Source organism: Phyllopteryx taeniolatus, chromosome 1 (genome assembly GCF_024500385.1).
Source record: "Phyllopteryx taeniolatus isolate TA_2022b chromosome 1, UOR_Ptae_1.2, whole genome shotgun sequence".
In the NCBI taxonomy this organism is placed as follows: domain Eukaryota; kingdom Metazoa; phylum Chordata; class Actinopteri; order Syngnathiformes; family Syngnathidae; genus Phyllopteryx; species Phyllopteryx taeniolatus.
The window spans coordinates 27715111-27729433 of record NC_084502.1 but is presented as its reverse complement, the minus strand read 5'-3'; the positions used below and the strand labels follow the sequence as shown (position 1 = coordinate 27729433).

The 14323-nt window shown below is 42.7% G+C and overlaps 1 protein-coding gene and 1 long non-coding RNA gene across 3 annotated transcripts in view; one reads left to right on the top strand and one right to left on the bottom strand.

Moving 5' to 3' along the window:
* LOC133483626 (bone morphogenetic protein receptor type-2-like) overlaps nucleotides 1-14323 on the bottom strand; it is a 78940-nt gene that overhangs the window by 27412 nt on the left and 37205 nt on the right. For both annotated transcript variants that reach the window (XM_061785092.1, XM_061785103.1), the window contains one exon: nucleotides 715-900. In XM_061785092.1, coding sequence (XP_061641076.1) covers nucleotides 715-900 — 186 coding nt within the window. The remainder of the gene's footprint in view (nucleotides 1-714; nucleotides 901-14323) is intronic.
* Nucleotides 911-5679, top strand: LOC133483656 (uncharacterized). Its single transcript, XR_009790172.1, has 3 exons — nucleotides 911-1191; nucleotides 4160-4216; nucleotides 4496-5679. It is a non-coding gene; the product is annotated as an uncharacterized LOC133483656 (long non-coding RNA).

The window sequence follows — 14323 nt, the reverse complement described above, 5'->3', positions numbered from 1 at the left end:
ACCAACAGTGAAGTTCGGAGATGATGGTGTGGGGCTGCTTTCAGCAAATGGTACTGGTAAATTTCACATTATTGAATGAATAGGAAAATGTACAGAGACATTCTTGACAAAAATCTGCTGCCATCTACGAGGATGATGAAAACGAAACGAGCGTGGACATAATGATCCAAAACCTACTCCTAAGGAAACTCTCAATTGGTTTCAAAGAAAAAAATAAAGCTGCTAGAATGACCCATCTCTATGGAAAGAACTGTTAACTCAAGGTCCATAAAAGAAGCCCAAGGAACATTGTGTGGAGGAATGGGTCAAAAATCACACCAGAACAATGCCTGTGACTTGTTTCTCCACACGGGAGGCGTCTTGAAGCTGTCATTGCAAACAAAGGCTTTTGTACAAAGTATTAAATACCAGTTGGCGTATTCAATATTTTCCCCTGTGTCATTTCACATGATTACACACAACTTAATTTCTGATCTTATTTGTTCTACTTTTTGTTGTATGTATGGATTACTTGGGTTGTTCCCAACATCTGGTGAAACATTCATGTCAATAGCACCTTGGGAAATATATTTAATGAGAAAAATGATGATGTGTTAAATACTTATTTCAGCCACTGTATCTGAACTGGGCCACATGGAATTGGTTCGCTTGAACCATGTACTGTCAATACAGCTAAGGACACCACCTTGTTATGACTTGTGTTGAATGCCCTACCTTGTTTGACAAGTCGGACTTCGCCTGGTGGACTTTTCTCCCACAAGCCGAAGCAGTGGCTGCCCTTGGCACATCGGATGGTGGTATTCTCCGGGGAGATCCGGCCCTCGCCCCCCGCCACTCGCTCCATCTCCCACTGCTGCTGCTGGTCCGTGAAGGCACACTCTCGCTCTTCGCCCTGTGCCGCTACAAAGAGACAGAGGAATGGGGACTTGAGCAAAAAAACATTCAAAGGCGCAGTGCTTTTGCTAAACATCAAATAAACAGAGGTGAGTTGACCTTTCACCCACACTCCTACGCTTAGTTGACTAAAAACAGATGGAATTTTTTTTACATTTTCTCATTCCAAACCCTGACTTAAACCCAATTGAGCATCTCTGGAGACCTGAAAATGGCTGTCCACCAACGTTCACCATCCAACCTGACAGAACTGGAGAGGATCTGCAAGGAGGAATGGCAGAAGATCCCCAAACCCAGGTGTGAAAAACCTTTTTGCATGATTCCCAAAAAGACTCATGGCTATTAGCTCAAAAGGGTGCTTCTACTAAATACTGAGCAAAGGGTCTGAATACTTATGGGTTTGTGATATTTCAGTTTTTCTTTTTGAATAAATCTGCCAAAATTTCAACAATTGAAATTTGTTCTGTCAATATGGGGTGCTGTGTGTACATTAATGAGGAAAAAAAATGATTTTAGTGAATCGCTGCCATATAACAATGTGCGAAAAATTTAAGGGGTCTGAATACTTACTGTACACACTGTTTTAGGAAAAAACAAACCAAAAAAAAACACATCGGCAGTGTGGGACAGACAACACGTAATGCCCGGATCAGACACCAAGACAAATTTGGTCTTTCACGATTGCACTATGTCAGACAACTGCAATATAATCTTGTATTCCGATACAACCACGTCCCGTTTTTCAGTGGGCTTCATCTTGTCAATTCAAACGCGACCAGAAACACTCTTTACAATGGCGACGACAACAATAATGGATCGCGCCGTGTGTTTATAAGAACAAAATGGGGAAAAACGTGTGTTGGTGGTCACCGTGCTCGGGAGAGGACGTTCGTTTAAGGCTTGCTTGAGGTATGTTCATGTACTTTTAATACGATACCACTCGCAAGCAGGCAACAAAACATTATGTAGCTTTGCAAGCTAATGCTAGCACTAACAGTTGAACGGAAACATGGCGGTGTGATCAAATCATGCTCCAAAGTTTCGGTGTATGTGAAGTAATTTAATTACAGTAAGTTAGCACCCATCATTTCTGTCATGTTGTAATGTTGGTTTGACCTGACTGATTAGAATAAATAATCTGACGAGAGCAGTGATTTCCAACCTTTATGGAGCAAACGCACATATTGTACAATTGAAAAAAAATCGCACGGCACACCATCCATCCATTTTCTGAGCCGCTTCTCCTCACTCGGGTCGCGGACATGCTGGAGCCTATCCCAGCTATCATAGGGCAGGAGGCGGGGTACACCCTGAACTGGTTGCCAGCCAATCACAGGGCACATAAAAACAAACAACCATTCACACTCACAGTCACACCTACGGGCAATTTAGAGTCTTCAATTAATGAATGTTTTTGGGATGTGGGAGGAAACCAGAGTGCCCGGAGAAATCCCACGCAGGCACGGGAAGAACATGCAAACTCCACACAGGCGGGGCCGGGGATTGAACCCGGGTCCTCAGAACTGTGAGGCTGACGCTCTAACCAGTCGTCCACCGTGCCGCCTCATGGCACATCAACAAACAAAAATGTCACAAAAAGTGGATACCTAGCCTAAAGGTCAGAACCCATACAGAAGCGCAGAGACAGGAGACATCACAATCCCGTATGCTTGTGAGAGCTAATTTACAGATGATGCTCATTGCATACGTCAAAGCACCTCCTATTAGGTCAGGAAATTTGCTTCAATTCCACTGCTTACCAGAACAAAAGTAGTCACCATAAAATTAAAATCAACAGCTAAAATATTCAAAACAGAGGTAATTAAATGCCAACTTGCCAAACATCATTATTTATGTTTGGTAAACAGCAAGTTGCTGCAGTGCTTCGGCCTGATATGTGTGATGTCAAACAAATATAATCATAATTACGTACATAGTAGCCTTTCGATTGGTGAGCTGACAATTAACGCTCCATGCAATATTGGCGTAGAGAAGTGCAGCGCATCCAAGCACTGCTCTGAAATCCACAATGTGCCCAATAGAAAACAGTTCACATGCTGACGTTCATTTTAACAGAGGCAAAGTGATGGCAGAGTGGAATAGCTTGAGCCAAAGTCAGTGTGTGTGTTTGTGTACATACTGTAGACTGCATCGTGAATAATCTGAGATAAGAAACACGATATGTTATATTGTATGCACTATAAACAGCTCCTCCCTTTCCTCTGTTTGGTGAGCTGACGCCTGTTATGGAGGCAAGGGCGGATGTGTTCTGCCCAAGGTCAAGCTAGCCTGAGTGGCCAGTGGATAGAGTGGTAGTCAGGGTTTTCTCCCATGCCCCATCCACATATAAAGCCATCAAATTGGGCACCATTTAGTGCTTCTAGTGCTTATTTTTACTTGTATGGCCATTAAGAAGCTCAAGTGTTACTTCAAATATTGCTCGTACATTAAGTTTTTTTATGATTGCAAAGGTTTCACCCTCAAACCGATGAATTTAATTTACATAATTTCCTGTGGGAAATTTGTTTTGAAATGATAATGAATTCATTCCACTGTACTCATGACTACTTCAGCATTACTATGAAAAACAGTAATGCATTTAAAGTACATCCATTGTCATTGCATAACCAGTGGCACACAACAATAATATATTTTCTAGATATGTTCTAATGCAGGTTTGTGTTTTGCACCTAAATACATTGGCTTAATTGCATTAGCTTCTGACAATGTCATTGTTACTGTATGTCACAAAGAATGTTTTCTGCTGTCCATTTGTATTCACCACATTGAATTTTTATGACAATTACTCTTTGAAACTATGGGGAGCTCTATGGGGAAAAACAATGCTACTAAATGTCTGATGAAAGCTCCCAAATTATCTTATAGGGCTAAAGACATAGCACAACAATAGCTTAGACAAAAATCCTTTTTTTGTTGAATCCACTTCCTACACTTCGAAATTACTGGAAATGTCCCACAGGAGGGAGGGGTGAGGGACATCAGGATACATGCTGCAATGGAGGAAATATATAGGAACAATAGAAGGAAGTGAACAGCCAGTGACAACACCCGAGACGGTAAAACAAACAGATTGACCTTATTTGCTACTGATGGTTTGACAGGAATCCATAAGTATCACCTATCTTTCTCACATATCAATTTTTCCTGTCTATTCTTGAAAGTCAATTTGAAATTAAAATCATCTTTAATTATAATTTGAAGCAGCCAGCAATTTCTTAGTCATAATCTACTCTACTTTTACCAGGTCTCAAGAAACAACCAAACGACAGACAATGTAGGACAAAGGACATTTCTTTAGCAGGTATGGAATGTTGGAACAACCAATATAGTGAAGGAAAAATGACAAAAGTATGAAGTTGTATACATGCACATACGAAAGAAAAGGTAAAGGCTTAGGCCATCCTTAAATAAAATGCATAGGGGAAGCCATGGAATTTTACTCAAACCATGGATGTAACAAGGGTTTACTTATTTGCAATTTTAACTACAAGTCCACGTCTGCAGGCCTTGTGTGATTGTTTTTTCTGAAGCTTTGCTTGACTGAGGTTGGTTCCTTGACTAAATTCTTTCAATCTCTTAGGAGCATTTCTGGTTGGATGCCAATCTCAGCGTTTATCTCTGATTGGCCATGGCAGACTCTGTTCCTGATTTTGCTCTGCAGAGCTCGCGCTCAGCTAACACTGTTGTACTGGAGAGGGGGTTAGAGCATGCAAGCAAACCCAGTGAAGCGTGACACCCGGGAGAGAGAAAGGCAAAGTGATATCAAAAGGTTCGGGAGTAGTTCTCTGCTGCAAGATTGCTCATTGGACGGCGGCTGGCACTTAGTAGTTACCCATGGCCCAGATATTTGTTAATACTCACCCCCCTATCCGCTCCACCATCTATCCCCCACTCCAGCCTAGTAACCCTCCTCCCACGAATTGGCCCTTGGTGCTCCCGCCCTCCCCCTCAAACTACCCCCTTCCGCTCAGCCGCATTGCTGAAAAACAACAGATCTAATCTGACCCTATTGCCAAAGCTCATAGGAGCTCACAGTTAAAATACTACAGGGTGTCCCTTAAGTTGACGGCAACATGGTTTTATTGTCCACGTACATCTTGCTAAACGCCTCAACATTTTGTATCAAAAATTTTGGAAGTCATTTTGAAGATGTTATTTGTTAATATTCCAACTGCATAAAATGTTGCTGAAAATGTCATTTGTTGAACATATGCATTTTTGCCCATGTGTCCAGACTTTAGGGACTCCGTGTACAGTTCCAAGACTCCAAACAAACTTATAGGGTGTTTTACTATTTTTACACGGGACAGTAGGAATTAGAGGGGGAAATGCAAACCATTGGTTGCATCCCTTATCCACATTATGATTTTGCCGACAGCATGCTTTTATTTATTTTTTTTTAATTTTTAAATCTGGGAGATAAAAAAAATAAAATAAAATAAATGCTCCTAAAACACAAACACTTCCTTGATAATTTACTGTATGTACTTATTATATTGCAATGCTTTAAGTTACCTGAAATATAATACTTTAGGTTATTAATCATACCCCTTGGGACAGAAGTTTCAATTGTTGCAGAAAGTCAAGCTATTTATTAGCCCTAATCTAGCTACTACGGCTGTTGTTTGGGTGTGTTCTCATTGCTGAGGTGGGATGGGTTGGATTCGGGGGGCCTTTGCTGACACCCCCAATATCCCAAGCCTGTTTAAAGATGGGAGAGATGAGTGGGGGCAAGTACGTTCTTAATCCGTCCCATCTGTTGCATAACGACTGCCACCCCCTAAAAACACCACCACTACTCAGCCTGTCTGGGTCTGGTACATTTTTGCTAATCCCAGAGTTTCGACTGCCCTCAAATCGTAGGGCCACAATTACTGACCACAATGCTTTTGTACCAGAACCTGGCTTCCACCCCCCTTCCCCAGCCACCCTCTGTACACTAACTTTCCCAAATATGTGATGAAAACACAGATGACTGAGTGACTGGAGTGGTGTGCTTTTACACAATGGGGGGTGGGGGGCAGAGGGATCATCTCAGATGATATATGAACAAAAGCGCATGGTGTTCACCAGTAGTCTATCCCAAATACGGTTGGTTTATCCATACTGGATTGTAGTTTTTGTTTTTTTTCCCCCTCGGTGTATGTTTTCTAATCTTCAGGACTTTCTTTTTTCTTTATCTTAAATTATTTCTTAAATTCACGCTGCATTAAAGGCATTAATTAAAAAGAAATATTAACAGCCTTTGTGCATCTGAAGCAGCTATCATTTCAGCATTTTGTGACAATACATTAGGTTCATGGCTGTGCATTTATGATCTTAGACCAGCTAAGAATAAGAGAAAAATTATTTGTACTACTACAAGTTTTAGCAGTGTTCAATTTGTTCTAACTAAAATGAAGAACCCGAGAGAAAACAAATGTTTCCTTCATCTGACTTCACCAAAACCCTCCTGTGTTTGGGTACATGATTCACTTTACCGTATTTTCACGACCATAAGGCGTATTAAAAGGCGTATTAAAAGGCGCAGTCTCAGTTGCGGGGTCTATTTCTGTATTTAACACATACATAAGGTGCACCGTATTATTGGGCACAGGCATGGTAAAACATACGCTAGCTTAAAACATAGGGTAGCATGCATGCACGCTAAAAGAATGTTTTTAAAAAGGCAGCGGGAGCAAAACTGAGTTCAGTTGTACTTCATTGACGTATTTAACAATGTATTCACATTATTTTTTGATCAATCCTCATCCACAAATCCATCAAAGTCCTAAAACTTCTGTATCCGAAATGAACAGCTGGGCAAGTTCTCCATCAAACACGCCAGGTTCGAGTCAGTCTCGTTGCCGTGCAGCTCCTCAGAAATGATGGCGGCTTTTACGAAAGCTCGAACAACAGCGCAAGCAGACGTTAGCCCAAGGATCCACAATCAATTCACAAATTGTGGCGTAACTCGCCCGGCGCTGCTTCCTAGTCTTAGTAAAGCTGTGTTCGCCATCTGTCATCCATGGCTCCCACGCCGGTCACAACTTCACTTTGAACGCCCTGTTTACACGGATGTCCAGCGGTTGGAGTTCCTTCGTCAAGCCGCCCGGAATGATGGCAAGCTCAGAGTTATTGTACTCAGTCGAATGGTGACTGTAGAGACGCTTCTCCCGGCTGTTCTTTGATCATTAATCCATTGCTCGAGTTGGTCGGGCCACCTCGCCTTGTTTCTGTGGAAACTCAGCTTTGTCTTCTTGACTTGGCGAAGCTCGTTTTCCTGCTTCCTCCACTTGCAAACCATGGATTCGTTGATCTTGAATTCTCTCACGGCTGCTCGATTCCCATGTTCATCTGTGTAACTAATAGCTTGGAGTTTAAACTGTGCGTCGTAAGAGTCTCTTCTTAGGTGCCATTTTCGGGGGTCCTTAGCCAAACCGATGCAGATACCGGAACTATATACAGGAAGTCCTCGATTTGGTGAGAGTGTGTACAGTAGCAAGTGTAGTGACGGTGACCAGGGAAGAGTAGCGATTAGCGGAGGAACCGTTGACGTTGAATGTGCAGAGGAGCTAATAAAGCCATTAAAGCAGCAAATCGGTCCCTCGTGCCTTTATTGTTGCCGCCACCCAGCTCAGCTGTGCAACGAGAGAAGGGAGTTAACCCCTGCGTCTCCCGACCACGGTCAGGTGACCGTAGCAGGAAAGGTCCACACTTCGTATAAAGAAACTAAAGTACATTAAAATAAAAAAATAAGATGCTGTACTTACCATTACTGGTGAGAGTGTGAAAAAAGGAGGGCGAAAAAGGCAACGATACTACCAGTGCACAAACACAGACAAGCACTATGCACTAGCTAAGGAGAAACACTACGGTGCTGGGGACAAAATGGCGGACAAGGCACGGGCGTCGTAAAGTCGAAGCGTCGTAGGTCGAGTACGTCGTAACTCGAGGACTTCCTGTACCTACTGGGGGCGTGTCTTTAGTGTCTAGGTCACGCGCACCCTTCCCCCTTTAACGTCCGCATGCTGTCCTCAGTCACGTCCGCCTTCCTCTATATAAGCAGCGTGTCGGCAGGAAATGCTCCCTGTCAGTCAAGCGGAGTGCTCATTAAAGTCACACAACAACATTTACAGATTTTGGAACTCTGCGCACACATAAGGCGCGGCGCATAATAAGGCGCCCCGTCCATTTTGGAGAAAATTGAAGACTTTTAAGTGCGCCCTATGGTCGTGAAAATACGGTACTCTTATTCCTCTCTGGCCACATTCGGCAAATTTTTCATCTACTTCACTCAAAGTTTTAACACTTACAGATCATTAGATTGTAGTATACTATACTGGCCACGTCACACAGTGAATAGACTGAGCAAAAGCACCTGTAAGTAACGCTATGGTTGCGCACTGTACTTGTCAGCTTCGTAATAAACAAAGCCACACATTTGTCCGTATTCGTAATCAAGAGAGACGCTCTGCAGGGCTATCGTCATGTTAGTAAAGTAGATTTGCACTATGTTAATTTCACCTTCGTCCCTCGGGTCCCACGACACTGCGTCATACTCGGCGTCTTCGGCGGAGAGAAAGGTCCGTGTTACAACAAACGGCTGCTCGCCTTAGATTTCACTATGAAACGCTCCCACACTTTCACCTTTTTTCTCTTCTCAATTCGGCATCGCGTCACATCTTCCCACTGTGTTCGCGCTCCTTCAACGGAATATTTTCACTTCCCACGCATCGGTGACGTGAGCGCGTTGTATCACATACACCCCTGCGTGTGTCCTTCTCCGCGACAGTCTTTGTGGTAAAACTGTGATTAGCAGTTTTGCTTTTCAATGTGTTTTTTTGAGGCGCAAAATGTGAATTTTAACACGCAAACTGCACTGTAAGACCACTTAATTCGAGCCTTGGATGGTTCTAGAAAGCAATAACAGTATGCATGATTCAAATAAGAACTTAAAGAAAGCTTGCAAACTAGAAGTAAAAGCACATGATACCACGTACTTACACAACTAGCATATACAGTATGACCTGAAGCGATAATTTGCTCAAGTGCTATTATGTTTCAGGATCTTCATGTAAACTACCCTCGCTTTAGCTCTGCTTTCTCTGTACCTGACATCTCTATTTAAATTCCTATAATAAAATCAAAAGTGTGAGAGTAGACTAATGGCCACAACAAAAACAGATCACTTTGCAAAGTGTCGAGTCAGACTATAGCATCCAGAGGTTGAGAGGACAGGGTAAGATAAAATTAGCATTTGCCTTTTTATATATAAGGCTTTACATGATCAGGATTTTTGGGGCCGATCACAAAGTTTAAAAAAAAAAAAAAAAAAAAAAACGATAACCGATCCGATCACAAGATGGAGCAATTTAAATGTTCATTTACTGCATCTTCAAAAGTATTCTCTAGTCCAGTGATTCCCAACAAGTGTCCCGTGGCACATTAGTGTGCCATGAGCGAACTCCAGGTGTGCCGTGAGAAATTATCAAATTTTACTTAACTGGTCAAAAAAATTATTCATTACAAAAAATAATGCAGCTTTGTTCCTCTATTTTTGCCATTGAGGCATAGTGACAGACAGAACAATTAAAGGCTCTTCTATTAGATGGCACGAAGTACTATTGTAAGAATTTCTGTGCATCTACTTTTTGTGACATTTTTGTTTGTTGGTGTGCCGTGAGATTTTCCAATTTTAAAATATGTGCCTTCGTTTCATAAAGGTTGGAAATCACTGCTCTAGTCAGGTCATATATTCCAATCAGTCAGGTCAAACCAACATTACAACATGACCGATTTAATGGGTGCCAACTTAGTGTAATTAAATTACTTTGTCATTAAATTACTTCACACACACCGAAACTTTAGCGCATGATTCAACATAACGCCGGCATGTTTACGTTCAACCGTTAGTGCGAGCACTAGCTTGCTAGGCTACATAACGTTTTGTTGCCTGCTTGCGAGCAGTATCGTAATAAAAGTATGTGAACATACCCCAAGGAAGCCTAAAATGAACGTAATCTCCCGAGCACCGGTGACCACCACTACACGTTTTCCCACGTATTGTTCTTATAATACACGCTTCGTGATGCAGTCCCCATGGTAACGAGTGTATCCGGTCGCGTTTGAGTTGACAAGATCGTAAAAGACAGAATACAAAGATTTTATTGCAGTAGTCTTACATAGTGCAATCGTGAAAGACCAAATTTGTTTTGTTGTCTGATCCAGGCATTATGTGTTGTTTGTCTCAGACGTGTTCTCTGTCCCACACCGCTGAAATGTTTTTTTTTTTAGATAACTTTATTGGTTGTCAGATATTTACAGTACTACGTCAAAAGACACGCGACAAGGCTAAAAATGAACTAGCTTTTGGATCAAATATACTGTACTCGATGGCGACACGGAGTAAATGTCTTTTGCGGAGCCAATCAATGTCATTAATCGGATCGGCAAATTCTGACAAAGCCGATCGGCATAAAATGCTAATTATCAGCCGATACCGATCAAGCCGATCAGATCGGTGTAAAGTCTAATATAATATTTTTTAAATATTGTATTTATATTTATTTATTTCAAGCACTCCATCCTAAAATCTTGAGAAAAGTCAGTTAGGACACAGCAACCTGAATCTGTTTGACCCTTTAAAAGATAAGATTTTTTTCATTTTACGTTAATTAAAAAAAAAAAAAAAACAACCCTAGATCAAAGATACATTTCTTTAGCAAAGCTTCTCCAACTATGTGTCATACGACTACTTTCTCCACGAAGCGGAGGAAACAGTGAAACATGGACATGGAAGGAAACTACTAATAACCCTGAAATTGCAGACCATCCAGATCATTTAGGTTAGCAGTTTGGTAATATTTCAGTTACCCAGTTTAGAACAAAGATGGAAATCGTATCATTATTTTCACTTTTAATTTTATTCCATTAATAAAATTATTATTATTTATAATTGTTTTATAACAATAATTTACTAATTAACCCAGTGGGAAAAAAGTAGAATCATGCATCGAACCAAGAGTCAAAATTCCAGATGTGAATTAAATCTTAGCTTTGGTGGATCATTACAGTCCTACCAGCAACTATAAAATCATACCCACTAGTATTGGGTGGTACCCAATTTTAACAATGGAAATAAGCAAGCATAACCCTTCGTGTTATCACGTCAATATTTCGGACCAGCAACAGTTGGAATGTGATTACACTTGCTGATTATCAAATCAATTTGATTAGCAGCAGCTCGCTCCACCCTACTTCTTAATTTGTATGACAAAAGGGTGTACATAGTAGGGCTGCATGATATTGGGAAAAAATAATACATTGTCATTATTTTAAACCTGCAATATATATTGCGATTTGAAATAATACTGGGATGAGTGTTGGGAAAGTTTATTTTCTATGTGAACTAATTCAAAGCTCAGTTCATATGTCCAAATATTAACTAGTTCAGTTCATAATTCGTATCGGTTAACTTAGTTCAAATTTTGAACTAAATTCACCAATCCAAATACGAACTAGTTCATAGTTCTCCCCCCCAATATGGTGCTGTAATAGCCACCCTCATAATACTGGCATTTCATTTCCCCATTGTTGCCACCCATTCAGTCCACACGGGTAACCAGCTGCAGCTTTCAGCCTACAATCTCAAAAACATGGTAAATGGACTGCACTTATATAGCATTTATCTGCAGCATCGCAGTGCCCAAAGCACTTTACAAAGCCTCACATTCACCCACTCACACAAACCTGTGCGACTGCTGCCATGCTAGGAGCTGCCAGGCCCACTGGAAGCAAATTAGGGTTCAGTGCACTTGCGGACAGTCGTAGCCGGGATTCGAACTAATGACCCTTTAGTCACTGGATGACCCCCTCTACCTACTGAGCCACAGCCACCCATGACATGAGGAAAAACTTGTTGCTTGAATGGTGTATTTTTTAATTAAAATTAAAATGTTAAATGAGGAATTAAAACCAAAACAGGACTTTTGTCCTTAACGATGCCATATTATGCCAAACCATCTTTTTCTAGGATTTGGGATGTAGTATTGGCTCTATGGTGCCTCAGTAAACATGAAATATTAATTAAAATCGTCCACGCATTCCTGAGCACCAGACGTTTTGGTGCCAAGAAGCCTGAAATCAGGTCATTTGAATTTCTTGAGCTTATCTATGTCCTCCTCCCTGAGTCATCACCTTATTGTGGTGGAGGGGTTTGTGTGTCCAAATGAGCCTAGGAGCTAAGTTGTCTGGGGCTTTGCGCCCCTGGTAGGGTCACCCATGACAAACGGGCCTTAGGTGAGGGACCAGACAAAACACGACTCAAATGACCCCTTATGATGTTATAAATAAATGGACCTAAGTTTCCCTTGCCTGGACGTGGGTCACCGAGGCCCCCCTCTGGAGGCAGGCCTGGAGGTGGCCTCAAAGGAGAGTGCCTGGTAGCCGGGCCTACACCCATGGGGCCTGGCAAGGCACAGTCCGAAGAGGCAATGTGGATCCCCCTTCCCATGAGCTCACCACCTGTGGGAAGGGCCAAGGGGGTCGGGTGTGTAGTGAACTGGGTGGCTGCTGAAGGCGGCGACCTGGGCGGTCCGATCCCCGGCTACAAAAGCTGGCTCCAGGGACGTGGAATGTCACCTATCTGGCAGCAAAAGTCCTGACTGTTGTTTGTGCCTATGCACCAAACAGCAGTTCAGAGTACCCACCCTTTTTGGAGTCCTTAGAGGGCGTTGTGGAAGCGCTCCTGCTGAGGACTCCCTCGTTCTGCAGGGAGGACTTCAACACACACACGTGGGCAATGACAGAGAGACCTGGAACGGTGTGATTGGGAGGAATGGCCACCCCGACCACAACCCGAGTGGTGTTCTGTTATTGGACTTCTGTGAACACCCTGTTCAGACAGGAGGGTGCGCTTGGCACCATAGGCCGCAGTTCGACATTGTGGTCGTGTCATGGTACTTGTCTTGGACACTCGGGTGAAGAGAGGTCGTGGAGCTGTCAGAGGATCACCACGTGGTGATGAGTTGGCTCTGATGGTGGGGGAAGATGCCAGTCCAACCTGGCAGACCCAAACGTATTGTGAGCGTCTGTTGGGAAGGTCTAGCAGAGTCCCCTGTCAGAAGGAGCTTCAACTCCCACCTCTGACAGAACTTCACCCACCTCCCGGGGGACGCATTGGACATTTGAGTCAGAGTGGACCATGTTCCATGATGACTAGAACTGTGGTTGTAAGGTTTATTTATTTTATTTTATTTAACCTGTCCTGTTCAGCTGCATGGCCATACAGGTTGGTGGATCTGTATGCCTTTTGTGCTGTAACAGTTTTGCTGTGCAACAGGGGAGTTTGAAATACTCCCTCTGCTTATTATTATTTTTTTTATTATTCTGATGTCTATTGAAAATGCAGCCGGACAGAAAAGGGTTTTAGGGGACAGAGGGAGAGAATGGACAAGGGGAATAGGGGTACGAACCACAGTAGTCCAAGAGTTAGTCTAGATATTTGCCCACAAGTAACGTTACAACAGTCAAATCGTGTTGTTATTTGGTGGACACACACACCCGATGAGGACATGCAACAACTAACCAATAGGATGAGATGAGAGAGGACAGAAAAGGGCAAGACAGGACAGGATGTGGGAAATGAGCAAGGCAGTGCTACTGACGAGTGGTGCGTTGGGATGCTTTTATAGTGTCGAAACACCTGTGAGAACCTGTGAGTTGATATCTTAATATAACCTGTGTTATTGTTAGTTGTCCTAGCATAAGCAATTGAGGCCTATAGGTTGTCTATGGAACTTATTAGTAAATGAACACCATATCACATGCAACACCATATGCACATGCTGTAGCTGTAAGGTTGTCTGTGCCTGTTGTGGGGGCAATCCCCGAACCCCTTGGTGGACACCAGCGGCAAGGGATACGGTCAAGCTGAAGGAGGAGCCTTTTTGGCTTGTTGGACTCCAGAGGCAGCTGAAAGGTACCCGCTGTAAGTGGAACACAGCTTTGGTGATCGCTGAGGCAAAAACTCGGGCGTGGGAGGAGTTTGGTGAGGCCACAAAGAACGACTTCCGGACGGCTTCGAGGAAATTCAGGTCCACCGTATGGCATCTCAGGAGGGGGAAGTAGTGTGTCATCAGCATTGTGTATCGTGAGGACGGTGCACTGCTGACCTCAACTTGGGATATAATAATAATTATTTTATTTTTGTGTTATTAGCTCTTAAATTGGTTTGAAGACTAAAAAAAAACGCTAAAAACCATCAGTGCAAGAGTGCAACCCACCAATTAACCTGTTAGCTGCCTCAATGGTAGCATAGACATTTTATTGTTTCACACTCACCCAATTGACCTGACTGAAGTTCTGCGTAGTGTAGGCTGAAGCTCGGAGAGGGAGGGAGCACGTCAGACTTCTACACATCGCGAAA